Consider the following 16,904-nt stretch of genomic DNA (forward strand, 5'->3'; position numbering starts at 1 on the left):
TCTTCTTTGATGCTACAATGTCTATGAGACCTTCAATCATGATGCACATTAGTAAACTCACACTCTTGTTTCTGTTCATTACTTTTTCAGCAAAATCTGCTGAGAATGAGAGTGAAGTCTCTTATTTTGATCACTGCTCTTCTGTTGTTCCTGAATCTGTCCCCAACTCTGAATCTTACAATGATAGTTTTGGAGCATTTGATGGATATGGCCCTGGTTATTACATTGGTGGAAATGGAATTCTCAACCAGAAGATCACCGGAATCTCGAATCAGTTCTCGTTCGAGACCGGATATGCGTCTAGAACCGTTGCAGATGGCGTGTGGAAGATTAAAGGAATCCTTACATTTCATGGATCATATGATCCTGTACTGTTAAGTCCATTTCATTTGAATCTCCATGGATTCTGGTCTGAATTCTCTGGGAATCTATGTATGGTGGGAACAGGCCCTGCTTACTCTAAAGAAGGTAATTTGCTTACTCCTTCAGCAGTTTTTAAGCTTAGAGATCTCAGGAATTCAAGTAACATCACTGCTTTGATTACCGGAACGTTAGACAGTCTAAGTTCTAGTGATGGGGTGGACTACTTTGAACCGATTTCCATGATCATGTTTCCGGTGTCGAATTACGAGTACGCTTTCGATTCGAGAGAATTTGAAGATGAGTTTTCTACTGAAAGTGATGCCTTGATGAGTTTTCCATCCAGTGAACTTCCAAGTAGAAGTTTTTGCTCAATGATGTTGGGAAATGTAAATGAATTTGAGTTGCAGTATACAAGTGACTGCACTTCTGGGAAGCAAAATTGCCTTCCGGTTGTTTGGTTGAATGGCTATTCACCTCGTTTTCTGTCGTTTTCGAGCATTAGATGTTCAGAGGTCGAAAAGAGAGTTCGGGTTTTGGTCGAATTTAGAAACACTAGCCATGTTGGAAAATACCCTTCTTTCAATCCATACACAACGTTGATCGGAGAAGGAACATGGGATGATAAGAAAAACCGGCTGTTCGTTTTCGTTTGTCGGATTTTAGACATCAGAGAATCATGGTCTAATGCTCATGTCGGTGATTGCACAACAAGGTTGAGCTTCAGGTTCTCTGCAGTTTTGTCTATTCAAGATACTAGCAGCACCAGGGGGCAAATTTGGACCACGAAAACTGCGAACGATTCTGGTTACTTCAATCGCATCGCGTTCCGAAGTACTGGGAATCCTATACAGGGAGTTCCTGGTTTGAAGTATGAATACACGGAGTTTAACAGAGTAAAGAATCTATGCCTGAGAAATGTGCGACCATTGAGAAACAAGGCACAAAGATATCCAAGTGGACATTCCACAAATATGAAATTCGACATGTTGGTTACAAGTTCAGAGAGAAAACATGGATGGGGTTCGGCAAATCCTCTCGATATCGATGATCAGTTGCCTGCAGCAAGGCTTATCAATGTTAGCTACGAAGTGAGCATCACATTAGAAACTCCTAGAGAAGATGATAATGGAGTTTATTTTGCTTATATTGAACAGAAACTGGAGATTACAGCTGAAGGGATTTATGATTCTGAAACCGGGACATTGTGTATGGTTGGTTGCAGAAAATCGGGATCCGAAAATCAAGTGTTGGACAATGCTTTTATGGATTGTGAAATTCTTTTGAACTTTCAATTTGCTCCATTGGAACCAAATCAAAATGAAGGATATATCGTGGGAAGCATCGAAAGCACACGGAAAAGTTCTGATCTTCTTTACTTTCATCGTCTAGATGTGTCTTCAGCGACCTACAAAACTGATCAACGAAAATGTTTGATTTGGACAATGGACGTTGAGACTACAAAGGTTCTATTAACTAACACACTAATGTGCATCTTTGTAGGATTGCAGCTTTATCATGTGAAGAAGAACCCCAAAGTACTGCCCTCCATTTCACTTGTTATGCTTGTGATTCTAAACTTGGGCCACACGGTTCCTCTTGTACTAGACTCCGAAACCTTGTGCTCACACAAAGTTTTGCCCCACAATGGTGGATTGATCGGATTAAACGAAGTGATCGTGACAACAGTTATGGTCGTCACTTTCCTACTACTATTTCACCTTCTCCAATTAACGGCCTCCGTTAGATCGCACGACAGCAACCGGAAGACGTTGTGGTATGCAGAAGAAAAAACCCTACTCGTGATTGCATTTCTATATGCTGACGGGGCCAAATTCATGCTGCTTACCGCCTGGGAGAATCGCAGACCTCATGTTGCGTTGCTCCTCTCGTCGTATGGGCAACATTCCATCTGCAATTACCTAAAATCTTATGCAGGTTCAATCTTGGACAGTTTTCTTTTGCCTCAAGTACTTGTCAACATGTTCTCTAACTCGAGACAGAAGGCTCTCAGCTGCTCGTTCCTTATCGGGATCACTTTCGTTCGATTGGTTCCACATGCATACGATCTTCATTGCAATCTCAGCAATGTTTCATTGAATCCTGACCGTTCTGTCTCTGCTGCTTGGGATGTTACTATGTTGTGGGGGCTCCCTGTGCTTGCTGCAATCATTTTTGTTCAGCAAAAGTCTGGTGCTCATTGCATTCTTCCCTCTAGACAGTTGGACTTGGACAATTAATGAATAAGTAATAGACGGTATCTTAATCCCTCCGGGATATGTTTTTCCTTGTTTCTACTGTTTCCCAAAAATTTTCATCTCATTTCGTTATTTTTTGGCTTACAAATTCCTACCACCATCACTGATTTTGAGTATTATAATGCCAGTCAAGATGATTGATGTAAGCTAAGCTATAGAGATGTTGAAGAAGGAATTTAAATAGCGGTCCATTATAAGATTAGTGATTGTTATATAGTGGTAACAGTGTTGTCCACAACAGTTATTGCACTATTGCAATACCCATAATAGCGTCCCTTGCAGTTGCAATAAACACAATACTATTGAAAACACGACTGCAATCATAATTTAAATCCCACTTATAGCTTAACCGCTACCATTGCCATACTCCATTATTTTCTGTTGCTGAACAATGCATATAGTTTTTTCTTGTTGCAGAGAACAACACTCAACTCTTTTCACCAAGAAATTTCATGATTTTATCATAAAAAATAGGGTAAATTACTTATTTGGTCATCCACTTATTATCCAATTTCTGTTATAGTTATCTAGTTATTATTTTCTTTCAAAATCATACTTAATATAATATTATACTTTAATTCTTTTTAATGACATGCCCGTTAACAAATTGACAATAAGAAATCATAATATAATCCATATATAAATATACAAACACGAATGGGTCAAGTTGGGCTTTTATGTGATTGAGTCCATTCATTTTCTTTTGTAAATAATGCTTTTGTTAACATTCTCAAAATAAATCTGCCCATGGCCGGGCTGCAGATTGGTGTTCAGATATATTGATCATCAACCCCAAATTCGCCTAGCCAGTTTGTTTATATTATTTAGCATTTATAATATTTATTACTAAATTTAAATATATTTTTATTATTAAACTTAACTTTTAAATTAATTTGTTTCACATAAAATTTATTTTATTTAAACCTCAACTCTATATAAACTGAATTTATGTACGAGACAACGATTGACATAAGATCTTATACCAGGAGGAACAAATTTATAATATTTTTTTGTGTGAAAAAAAGGGTAAAAACTACTCTAACTAACTACTACTAAGGTCTAGTGTCTAGCACTAATGTTGGAAGGACATCTGTGGAAGGGTCTTGGAACACCCGGTAATCTATTGTACCCATCTTTGCAAGCTTGGCGAGCCTATCTGCAGTCTTGTTTGGTCCCTGTTGTATATGGAAAATGGATATAGTCCACTCCTCGTTCAACAGTTCATTGATTCTGCTCACAATCATCCATTGTGATCTATCTTGTTTCTTTGCCTGAAGCTTTCGAGCCGCTTTAATTTTGTCTACCTCAACTATTACTTTCTTCACGCTTAGTCCAAGCTTGACTTAGACCTTCATACACTCCCCACATCTCGGCCTCTAATATCGAGCAAATGTCAAGGGATTTAGAGGATCCCACTTTCCATGCTCCGTTTTTCTTTCTGATGACTCCTCCACATTAAGCAAAGCCTGTTCTCCCATCGAGTGCCCCATCAGTGTTAAATTTGTACCACCCTTGTGGGGGGTTCATTGTCCTTTCACTTGTTTATCTCCTTCCATGTTGGTAGGATTTGCTCTTCCTGCTTCGAGTGCCAACCAGCTTTCCCTTTGTAATCTCCTACAGGCCTCTAAGATTGTTTCCGTTTCCATGTTGTCAGGATCGAAGATGTGAGTATTCCGATGACACCACAGCTTCCATATTATCGCGTCAAATAGCAAGTCCCAGTTCTCCATTATTCTTGCGAAGTACGATGCATCCTCTAGTTTTCTTCTCAACCAGTCTTTTATGTTCATGCTCATAAATTCTTGGAGTCGTTCGCTTTTGATTAAGGTCAACCATACTATTCCAGTTCTTGGAGATTTCCTCAACCAGTCTGTTGTTTTAGTTCAGCCTCGCATGCCTCGCTACTTTGGTTTGTTGTCAAGTGTCTTCTGCTTCGTTCATTGTTCGTTAATAGCCTCTCACTTGTCACTAGCCAAAGAAAAATCTTAATTCTCTGCATGCCTCTGAATTTAGCTATTTATCCCCAAACTTTGTTTGGTTTTTCTACGTTGCATGAGTTGGGTTCTTTCATCATGTGTTCATATGACGACTTGACTGAGAACAACCTATCGGGTCACCATTTCCACCCTGGCTCGTCAGGTGAAGAGTTATGGAAGGATGGCATTGTAGCAGCAAGCCTAAGTAGCGTCCTTTCCAGAAACATGTCCTGGAAGCTTTCCCACTTCTATTCTCCCCATTCATTTACTATTGATACCGCCGTGGCCGGGGAAGATGTTGCGCATTTGATTGGTCTATAAGTTCCTCTTGAAGCATTCCTCCCTCTCCTAACCACGGATTTTTTTTCAAAATTCCACCTTCGTTCCATCTCCTATATTCCATAACAGTCCTCTTCGAATATCATTGTATTTAAGGCTGATGCCTTTCCACAGACGGGAACAGTTCTTTCAAGGGAATCCGTGATATTGTCTAGCCATTTGTATTTTGTTTTGAGGACTTGTACCCAAAGTTGGTCCTTTTTCTTTATTAGGTTGTATCTGATTTTTGTTAAGAAAGCAACGTTTTGATGTTCTAGGATTTTAAAATCGAGTCCTCCATCCAGGACTATTTTACATAACCCATTCCAGTTCACTAGGTGGATTCCGCCTTTCTTTCAGCACTTCCCCAAACAAAACTCCTTATCAGCTTTTCGATTTCATCGCACGTTCCTTTGGGGAGAAAGCTCGACTGCATGGTGTAGTAAGGAATGCTTGATAGCATTGCCTTGGCGAGAGTGATTCTTTTGGCTAGGAAAAGGGTTCAAGCCTTCTATCCAATAGGTCTATCTCTTACCTTTTGAATTAGGTAAATATATGAAGCTTTGGTGACCCTGTTGTGCAAAAGGAGGACTCCTAGGTATTTTCCCAGAGCGAGCACCTCATTGAAACCAAATTGGGAGTTGATAAGATGTCTCAAGCTATTGTCCACGTTTTTAGAAAAAAATAGATGGTCATTTTTCTACGCTTATTTTATGACCAGAAGCTTGATAAAATTCTTCCAATACTCTTCTTATCGTAGATAGTTGCTCCAATGATGCTTTGACGAATAAAACTGTGTCGTCCGCAAAGAATAATTGTGATGTCGGTAGATCATCCCTTACTAGTTGAACTGCTTCCAATTTTCATTCTTTACTTCACACTGAATTATTATTTTTGGATAATTCTGATTTTATTACCCAAATCAAGGTTTAGTTACAACCATCCACCAATCAACAATGAAAGAATCAAAATTACAGCCTACAAAATGATTGGTTAGACTATACCCCAAGTATTACAAAGTATTAGGTTAGTACTATCTAGTCTATTAATATTTGTTCCCCTAAGGCGGATTCCAACAACGTCTTTAACATCTTTGAGCAAGCAATTAATCGTTCTACGACGTCCTTGGAATATTCTCTGGTTTCTTTCTTGCCACATAGAGTAAATAAAAGCAGTCCAGGAAATTTTCAAGATGGAAGTAAGAAGAGACTTCCCTTTCCATGATGAACATGCCTTTGAAACCATTTCATCCCATGATAAGTAAGTGATCTTCATCCCATTAAGATTCAAAATTGAATACCAGAGTTCCACTGCTAGAGAACATTGCGAAAAGAGATGGCCCCTTGTCTCGTAAGAGTTGCAACAATTAACACAAAGACTGTCTGTGGTAATTCCCATTCGAAGTAGGCGGTCTCTAGTAGGCAATTTGTTCAGTAATGCCATCCAAGTTATCAAGCTAAACTTTGGAATATGCAATGGAAACCAAATAAGTTTATGCCATGAAACATTTTGCCCTTTGAATCGAACCAAATCCCAAATTTCCCTAATATGCGGTGAACCGGCTGAAAAAATTGGAAAAGCTTCAGCCCTTGTTTTTAAGATTCTGCTGATACTCCAACTTACATTTGCAGTAGCTCGGAAATGCCAAAAGTCCTGCTCCTTGAAAATATAGGCCTTAAGCCATGCAACCCACAGTGACCCGTCTCCCGCCAATATTTTCCGAATTAGACTAATGAGGCAAGCTCTATTCCAAGCTTTAATGTTCTTTAGTCCTAGGCCACCTTTGGATTTGGGGAGACATATAGTTTCCCAGCGCACGCGAGCACCAGCGGCAGATTTATCTGCTCCTTTCCAGAAGTACCTTGAGTAAATTTGTTCCACTTTCTTAAGAATAGAAGCTGGTAAAACAAGTTGTCTACACCAGTAGTTGCTGACGTTGAATAAGACTGATCGAATGAGCTCTAATCTCCCTGCATAACTGAGATTTCTCCTAACCCAGTGATGAAGCTTGAGCTTGATGATATCAATTAAAGGTTGACAGTCTTTTTCGGTAAGCTTGCGGGTGACAAGAGGAATACCAAGGTAACAGACAGGAAGTCTTCTGATATGAAACCCAGTAATCAGTTTTAATTCCTCAGTGGTTGTTAACGTAAGCCCCGCAGCAAAAATCTCACATTTTGAAGGATTCAATTTAAGCCCAGAGATTCCATAAAAGTGATCAAGAATAGTGAGAACACCAACAACAGATTCAATATTACCTTTGCAGAAGATCATTAAATCATCGGCAAACGATAGGTGAGTAAGGCCTATTTTCCTGCATTTAGGATGATAACCAAACATTCCTCTTTCGGCAGATAAATTAAGCATTCGAGATAAAATATTCATTACGAGAACAAAAAGGTAAGGAGAAAGAGGGTCTCCCTGCCTTAGGCCTCGTGCACCTTTAAAGTAGCCGATTAATGTCCCATTAAAAGAAATGGAAAACCTTGCTCCTTTAAAACAAGCTTCGATCCAAGCAATGAAAGCATGAGGAAGTTGGAGAGCTTTAAGAATTTGTGAGATGAATCCCCAATGAATGGAGTCGAAAGCTTTATGCAAGTCAATTTTCATAGCGCATCTTGGGGAGATAGAAGTTCTGCCATATCCTTTTACCATCTCCTGAGCAAGAAGGGTGTTATCAATAATGTTCCTTCCTCTGATGAATGCTGTTTGATTCAAAGTGATAATCTCAGGGAGAAAATCAGTCAATCTTCTAACAATGATTTTAGTAATGATCTTGTAGATAACAGAACAACAGGAGATCGGCCGGTAATCTTTAACTGCACTCGGGTTAGGAATTTTTGGAACAAGAGCAATAATAGTAGAATTAAAAGCAGGATGAATTGTAGTATTAAGAAAGAAAAATTTGACTGCAGCTACAACATCCTCACCCACTATATTCCATGAGTTCTTGAATAAGTATGGAGTGAAACCGTCGGGACCTGGAGCTTTATCATTACCTTGGCAAAAAATAGCTTTCTGAATTTCTTCTCTAGTAATTTCTTTAACAAGGCTTGCTGAATCTTCAGAAGGCAGTGAGAAATTGATTAATTCTTTTAGTAGAGTAAGATCGGTTTCTTTTACCATGTTGTCAGCTGTTCCAATCAGATTATGAAAGAAAGAGATAATTTCTTCCGACATTGCTTCAAAGGACTCCAAACGATTGCCTTGTTCATCAATAAGAACACGGATTGTATCACGCTTATTTTTAAAAGCAATCGTCGAGTAGAAAAAGTTGGTGTTTTTGTCTCCATCTTTAATCCACTGAACTTTTGCCTTTTGCTTGAGAAACGAAGCTTCCGCATCTTCTAAAGTTTTCAACTCATCTTGTAATAAAAGTTCCTTATCGAATGCTTCCTCGCCCTTTAAAGTTAGGATTTGCTGTTGTTCCAACTCGCTTCTTATCATTTTAACTCAAGCCGAAAGATTGTTGTAGTTCTCCTTGTTAAATCTTATAAGGCAAGTTTTGAGCCTTTTAAGTTTAGTAAGGAGGATTTGCATAGGATTTCCATGAGCAGGTTGGAGCCAGGATTGGCTTACTTCATTCAAAAAGCAAGGATGAGCAGTCCAAAAATTGAAGAATTTGAATGGCTTTGGCCTATTTGCTGGAACTTCTTTGGAAAGCCAAGTAAGAGACATGCAGTGGTCCGACACTCCTGGAGCAATAAACTCAACAAAAGAGTTATGAAAGGTCGATGCCCAATTAGAATTTATCATGACCCTGTCGAGTTTTCTTGCAAGGAAAACTTCTTTTTGCTTGTTACTCCAAGTGTAAGAAGGACCAAAATAAGGATGGTCATGGAATTCAAGCTCATTAGCTAGATCCTAGAAATCTTTCATATCAGAAGTGAGATAATTGCCAATTACATCATGGTCGGAACTTTCATGGGAATGCATGATAATATTAAAGTCCCCTCCTAGGACCCAAGGTGACTTATTAACAGTAGAATCAACTTCTCGTAAGCTATGCCAGAGCTGTCTTCTAGCAATCCCATCGTTACTTCCGTAAATAGCTGAGATAAACAAAGGAGAACCATGGTGAGATCCTCTAACAGTAACGCATTGATCAGTAATTTGAATGATAGAGAGATTAATACCCTTCCTCCAAAGAACCCAAATTCTACCATTATAAGCAAAATCATAATTAGAACAATAATTCCAGTTCTGGAATTTAGAAGTGAAAATTGCCTCTGCTTTGTCCACCTTAACTCTAGTCTCAAAAAGGCAAAGGATGTCAACATTATTCTGAGTGGCTCGAAGTACCACTTTATTCTGTTTTAGAGGACTGTTAAGTCCTCTAATATTCCAGAAGCTGATTAACATTGAGAAGGTGATCCCAAAGAACCCCCTTGACCTCCAGCTTTAAGACCTTTAGCTCTATCAACTTGTTCCTTCTTTTTTGATTTAAGTTCTTTCACTAAGTTTGCAACTCCCAATGAAGCAGCTCTCGGTTTTCTTTGCAAATTTTCTGAACAATTTGGTGTCTCTTCAGCATTACTGAGTATATCGAATCTGTTTGATGACCCTGAAAATTGAGATTTAGCTTTTCAGGTCTGCCTCGACTCCTTTTAAGCACATTGGGTTGAGCTATATCAATTTCTACAATTTCAGTAGGCTGTACGAGTATTGATTCACTTGCAGCAACAACAGTTTGGAGCGAGACAACAACTGAATCGTCGCCTTGTTGCTTATTAGCAGCTTCATTAGATGAATTAAGGTTCTTTATTCTAGTTGGAGCATTAATGTCGCAATGAACCTCAACCTCCTTTCTCAGAGCATTAGAATCGCTTCCAGCAGTAACTTGCGTATAAGCAGCAGTTGAGTCTGTTGATTTTTGGTTATTTGCTTCAGAAATAGTAGAGGCATGATTCTCTATTTTTTCAGGTTCTTGTAACGCTTCTATCCCTCCAACATGAGTGGCTGCAGAATTGGGAATGATTTCTCCTTTCTTCTTCCAAACTTGTGAAACAGTAGGATTCGTGTTGACTTTAAGCATGCATCATTTTTCATTATGTCCGAAAACATTGCATCTTCTACAAGATTGGGGTAGCCAAGGAACCTCTACACTGATCGAGGTTGTTTGCCCATCTTTCAGTACTATATTAATGTGTTTAGGAATTGTATCTTTAACACCAATTTCTACACAGACTTTTGCAAACTCAAGCCGTGATTTTGCAGCAGTAATCGAGTCCATAGAGATTGGAACTCCAATGGCACTTGCTATATAGCTTAAGCCTGCTCTAGAGAAAAGTTCAAGGGGAACGTTGTACAATTGAACCCAAACAGGGATTTTAGACAAGTTGAAGCTAAGGCTTTTCAGGTTAGGTTCCCATTTCCTAAGTATTAAGGGTTTATTATGCACATGCCATGGACCATGTTCAAGTACCCATTCTCTAGCAGATTCATTACTAAAAGAGAAAATGAAGATGTTATTTCCAGCAGGACTGACCTGGATTCGAGATCCCGGCTGCGCTTTACTCTTGAATTCATGTATTTCATTATCAGTCTTCTTAGTGTATCTGAGATTCTGATGTCATTTAGAGTGTTGTTAATGAATGACCATTCGAGACTATCATAGGCCTTCTCAAGGTTAATTTTTATTACCATCCATCTTTCTTTTTCCTTTTCCGATTTCATCGAGTGAATGACTTCTTGGGATATTATTATATTGTCGGTGATGGATCCACTTGGTATGAAACTCGTCTGGTTTCCTATAACCAGTTGGCTATTAGTGGTTTTAATTGGTTCACTTTTGGATCAATGCCTCAAAATCCTCATGCATTGTTGCATTCTTTTAAACATGCCTTCATTATTAAAACATAAAAGAGTGACAAAATTTGTTTTATTCAAAAGGGGAAAAAGTACCCCACCTACTACATCCTCATAATATTCGACCCAGGACTAAGGAAATGAAATCAAAATTAGCTCAGATTGAAGAGAACATATCAACATTGCAGAAAAAATTAGAGGATAAACTGAATTAGAACCATCAGAGTACTATAGACTTCATTACAAGAGGGCAGGCCACCCTAATCGACCAAATTGTGGTAAGATTGACATGGCTGAACTTTGTAAATTGACCAAATGTACTGTGCTGTTGATGATACCTTGAAACAATTGGGAAGTCAACATAATTAGTTAGAAGTTTCTGTTTGATTAGATTGGGACAGAGAAGATATTTAGTAAGCTCTATTATGTTGCTAAATTGGGTGTGGGGTATTAGATGTGGATATTTTGGTAAGGAGATAACATTTTATAATAGGGATTAACTTTTAAAATTTTAGAGAAGATTATATTTAAAAATATTTTTGAATATATATATATATATATTAATAATATAACATTTTTGTATAAGGTAAATATAAATAAAATTTTAAGATAAATATTATAATAAAATAATAAATAATAAAAATATTTCAGATTTAAAGTTAGGCATGTGCCCACCTAAAGTATACCGTTAATCTCTTACTAGGAGAATGTACTTATAGATTTTTTTAGGATGAATATATTATTGATATTTTTATAAAAAAAAATATGTTAAATATATAATAATTTAAAATTTTAAGGGATGACTACGTATTATTACTTTCCCTCCCTACATTTCAGATATGTATAATATATAATATAATACGAGTATGTTTAATTTAAAAAAAAAACTTTATATTTGAAGGTGCCAAATATGGATTGTTGAAGAAAAATGAAAAGTTTGGATTTTGAAGTAGCATATTGAAGTTTGGAGTTGCAGTCTGAGCAGCTAGCTAATATCCTTATGAGAATGGATACATGGACAAAGTTGCAGACTTTTGTCTTCCCTACCCCATTTGCAGTAATTTTTATTGGAATTAGGTGTTGATTTTCTGCCTCATTCAGTCATCATCTTGAATATTTCTTTTTAGTCCAAGGTTTTAGTCGCCTTTTTGAGTCATCTTTATAGCTTGATGTAAACATGCACCCTTTGACATGTCAAAAGCCAACCAACATTTCATCAAGCTTTTATATTTTGGCACCATTTTTATCTTCATCCATGGCTGCCATAGCTGCTTCCTTGTTCTTGCACCTACTTTGTTGCCTTACAGTTTTCTGGCTTCTTCTTCTTCCTTCCCTTTCCGCTGATCCTGATCCGTTACAGGACTTTTGTGTGGCAAACCTGAGTGGCTCGCTCTCTGTTAATGGTTTTCCTTGCAAACCGGCATCCGAGGTGACTTCTTCTTCGATGGTTTCACCGAGGAAGGTAACACGACGAATCGCTTCGCTTCGTCCCTCACGCCTGCGAATGCGCTCACGTTTCCGGGACTGAACACACTTGGAATTGCGATAAACCGAGTGGACATTGACCCTCCTCACTCGCACCTTCTTGCGAGGAGGTCGGTGTGGTCATCGAAGGGAAGCTCCTCGTAGGCTTTGTGACTACTAACAATGTGTTTTACTCGAACGTCTTGACTGCGGGACATATTTTTGTCGTCCCTCGTGGACAGGTGTACTTCCAACTCAATGTCGGGGAAGGTAAGGTGTTAGCGTTCACGGCTTTCAACAGCCACTTGCCCGGCGCTGCGATTGTTCCACTAAACCTCTTCACTTCTTCTATTCCAAATAAAGTGTTAACGAAGAAGTTCCAAGTCGATGCCGATGTTATTGATACCATAAGATCCAAGTTCAACCCTGCCATTCTACTTGGGAATTGCCTAGTTTATGTATGCCATTTATCCACCATATGTATCACTTTGATTTAAAGAATAAATGTCTCACTTTGATTTATGAATTAAATTGTTACTCAAAATTTTCCATTACAAAACTAAAGACCTTTTGATACAACATTCTTGATTTCATCATGTTTCAATGTCCCTAAATTTTGTAGCAGCAAATATTTTGGAACCGTATACAATATCATTCAAACAACTCAAGATTGATGCCGGAGATTCCTTTGCTATTTTCCGGTTTCAGCTTTTTCAGTCATTGATATTTACTGCAGTTGAACACGATCCGAGACCCTTCGAAGGGACAAATAACTAATTATGTACCTTGCCAAGCACAAACAATATCCTTGAGAGCTGGTTTAACATCCTGTTGCAGTGTGTTTTGAAACTCCAACGTATCACCACTGGACTTCTTTATCTCTACTAAATGGAAAGATGGGGTGAACTCGAATATCTTGACATCAATGGCCAATGCGCCTTTTCTACCTCTATTCGATCCTTCCATTTTCATCAGTCCTCCATCTTTCATCTTAACTTTCAGCTTCAAACTCTCGGCAATGTCCTCTAGTTTAGATATGATAGCAGAGGCAGTGTGCGTAGAAGTGAACTGCATTTCCTTCTTTTTCTGGTCATTTTCGTAAAACAATCCCGATAAATCCAACCCACTCGATAAGGAAATGATGTCGAAGGCATTCAAATTAGTGAGCTTCTTTGCTTCAAATGCATTGTAGTTAGCCAATTCGGTTTTGGGTCGTCTCTCGTCTGGTTTGGGGTTAAAACCCTTTCTGAACCATGGAGTTGCCATGATTCTCGCAATCGAAATTCGCTCTTTTGGATTAGGATTGAAGATTCTCAACAACAACTTGGTGACTTCTGGTGGAAACCAGTTAGGGACTTTGTAGTCAGCAGTGCTTATTTTCCTATACATAGCCATAAGGTTCGAGTCATTGAATGGCAGAGAACCAGCCAAAAGAGCATAAAGAACCACCCCACAGGACCAGACATCAGCTTTGGCTCCATCATAGCCCTTTCTGTGTATAACTTCGGGCGCCACATATGCAGGGGTTCCACATGTCGTGTGTAGTAACATGTCTTGATGCTTTGACTCCGCGAGCGCACTCAGGCCGAAATCCGAAACTTTAAGAGCACCGTTTTCATCAATAAGCAAGTTTTCTAGCTTCAAATCGCGGTGATAAACGCCTTGGGTATGGCAGAAATCTACCGCACTGATCAGTTGTTGGAAATACTTCCTCGACACGTCTTCTCTCAACTTTCCTTTTAACACCTTCTGGAGGAGTTCACCACCTTTGGCATATTCCATGACAAAGTAAATCTTGGTTTTGGTTGCCATAACTTCATAAAGCTCCAAGATGTTAGGGTGTTTGACGAGGCTCATTGCTGATATCTCCCTCTTCGTTTGGTCGATCATCCCTACTTTTGAAACCTTATCTTTCTGGATCACCTTAACCGCCACGCTTTGGCCAGTTTCGATGTTCCTTCCATGGTAAACTTTAGCAAAGTTCCCTTGGCCTAACAATCTTCCCATTTCATACTTTTTCATCAATACTTTCTCCTTGTTTTCCATACCAAAAGTTTTGATGAATCCTATCACACTCCCTAGTGTACTATTATCTCCTGCAGCAATTATAAGGCAGAAATCAACTGTCGACAAGGTCACGCATCAACACGACGGAGATCTTAGCTTCGATTCTATTAAAATAATATCGAGTCGAACATGAATCGGGTGTCTGCTGTTGAGTATTCAGAAATAGACACAACTTTCTGCAGTCCCTGCTGTTGTCTGGATCTGAATGACACAAAGAAGCAAGTAGACAATGATTCAATCAGCTCGTATGCACCATAAATATATACACATTTATCCTATATTAATGTCCATGATTCAAGTAAAGAAATTCTGCACTTGAATGTCCATTGATGCACCAAATTTCATATCATCTTTTCATTCACAGATTCAAAGCAAACACAGCATGGAACATTCATTTGGGTTAAATTTTGGAAAAGCACCCAGAAACAAACATTTAGAAGTCCACAATTTTCACTGCACAAACATGATTCAACAATGAAGAAACAGATTTAAAATCAGAACCATTGAAAATCAATGAAATTGAGGAACAAAGACGTACTTTTGAGAGAGTTTTTGAGAAAAAGACGGCCTGTTTGAGAATAGAGATGGACACTATTCAATGTATTTAATGAAATGCAATTTGTCAGGTGAATGATTGTCATTACTGGTTTTGAACTATAAATAGAATTAACCTTTAATCTCTGCTTTTTGATTCAAACGAAAAGGGTGGAATGGAACAAAACAACAGATTCCAGAGCAAAAATGTCAGCTTCTCTCTTTCTTTTTTTCTATTTATTGTTTTAAATGAGCTCAGGATGCTACTACAACTCAGATATGAATATATGTACAACCCGAGATATTCAGTTTTTTCTATGTTTTTCAAAGATACATATGTCCGGATATGTTTTAATTTACTGTTTATGGTTAGCTCAGCACAATAATGTATTGGTATTAACATTTAACAATCAAAAGCAAACCTAACTTATTGTCAACCGTCCAAGTTCTAACCAAAACAATTCTTGCAAATGACAGGTTAAGAAGCAAGCTTCAAATACTTCATAGTGTAAATTCTATTCTTATGCTGCAAAGCTATATTCTATTTCAACTAAAAACCTTTCTATTCCGAATGGTTTTTGTTTAGGGTTCTTCAATAGGTCATTTCGGTTAACCGATCGAATCGAACTACCAAAAAAATCATTAACCAATTTTTTTTCTCTTAACCATTATTTGAACCGAATTTCTTTTGAAAATTCCTAGCAGAACCAAATAAAGTATAGTTAGTCGGCCGGTTAACCGAATTAATCGAATTTTATAAATAATATATATTATATAGTTAATATTTTCGATTAATATGATTGAAACTGCCTTTTAAACACTCATAATATATAAATAATATATATGATATAATGAATAACTAAAATTTCAGCTAATTCAGTTAATTAATCGATTTCAAATCGAATTAGTAAACATTTTAGTATGACTGCAGTTTTGTGTACCTTGCCCAGCCCAAACAATATCATTGAGAGCTTGTTTTGAAACTTCAACTTATCACCGCTGGGCTTCCTTATCTCTACTAAATGGAAAGATGGTGTGAACTTTTTAGTGCATAATATTGTTGCAAAACAATTTATTAAACCCTAACAATTAAAAATAAAATAATAAAAGAAAATATAACGATTTATTATACTATGATAAAATTTATTGTTTTAGAAATAATTTTGTTCGGAATGGTGTAATCCTAAAAATGAATATTGCACTCAAAGTTAGCACAATCTTTCAAACTTCATACAAATTCATCATATCAATTCAGTAAATTCATCATATCAATTCAGTAAATTCATCATGTACGTCTCACAAGAACTACCTAAATCTTAGATTATGAACTTGTTATGAGTGTAAAACTCAACCTCTCAAGTCAGTGAATCAATCAAGTCGTCTTTCTAGGATCACTCTGATGAGCGTTTTAAATTGTCGCTTTTTTACTTTCTAATTTTCCTATTTTATGAATACATCACTATTAATTTGGATTGTATTTCGTTTATTTTATGTGCAGTGATTTGTTTACTGAAATTGGAAGAAAAAGGGCGAAATCTGCATTTTTTTTCATGGTCGCGGCTGGAGACATGTGCACGACGCTGGAAACGACGCGGGTCTGACGTGGTAGTTTCTATAAAGAGGAAGATTCTGGAAGCTACCTAATTAGCACAATCTGGAGAGATATTTGGGAATTCAGTTTTTAGTTTGAATTTAAAACATTTGAATTATCTTTGGAAATTTAGGAATATCTTTATTTTGAATTCTTTGTTATTTTTAAGATTTAGAAGTCTATAAATGCCCTAGGTAAGGTTTAAGACATCTTTTGGGTTAAATTTTATTTTGTTATTTTTTTTTCGATTTTATAAAATTTCCTTTTTATTTTCATTTCTGTTTTTACTTTAAGCTTTTTACAAAACATGCTAAGTAAGGTTTTCACTATGCTTAGCTAATTTCTTTATTAGCCGAGAGCTAGCTATTACTCAATTCCATATGTAAGAATTGAAAAGCACTAAAATACCTTCAGGAATACATTTTCGATTTTCTGTTTTATTGGGTTGGCAATCAACCTTACCTACAAAATTAAAACACTTTGAAATCAAAAAGTCGATGTTGGTCTGGATGTTGTTTTAATTTATAG

The 16,904-nt window shown here is 37.4% G+C and overlaps 2 protein-coding genes across 2 annotated transcripts; one reads left to right on the forward strand and one right to left on the reverse strand.

Annotated features, from left to right (window-relative positions):
• On the forward strand, nucleotides 1-2,600 carry LOC120129797. The gene has a single exon (XM_039147210.1). The coding sequence runs from the start codon at nucleotides 18-20 to the stop codon at nucleotides 2,598-2,600; it is 2,583 nt and encodes an 860-aa protein (XP_039003141.1). The 5' UTR covers nucleotides 1-17.
• Nucleotides 2,601-9,950: 7,350 nt separating this feature from the next.
• LOC120129799 (CBL-interacting protein kinase 2-like) lies at nucleotides 9,951-14,296 on the reverse strand. The gene is made up of 3 exons (XM_039147211.1): nucleotides 12,970-14,296; nucleotides 12,026-12,053; nucleotides 9,951-10,470 (listed from the first exon to the last, which is right to left on the reverse strand). The coding sequence occupies exons 1-3, from the start codon at nucleotides 14,228-14,230 to the stop codon at nucleotides 9,951-9,953; spliced, it is 1,809 nt and encodes a 602-aa protein (XP_039003142.1). The 5' UTR covers nucleotides 14,231-14,296.
• Between the last annotated feature and the right edge of the window lie 2,608 nt (nucleotides 14,297-16,904).

The sequence above is a fragment of the Hibiscus syriacus genome, unplaced genomic scaffold (genome assembly GCF_006381635.1).
Source record: "Hibiscus syriacus cultivar Baekdansim isolate YM2019G1 unplaced genomic scaffold, ASM638163v2 tig00110503_pilon, whole genome shotgun sequence".
Classification (NCBI taxonomy): Eukaryota; Viridiplantae; Streptophyta; class Magnoliopsida; order Malvales; family Malvaceae; genus Hibiscus; species Hibiscus syriacus.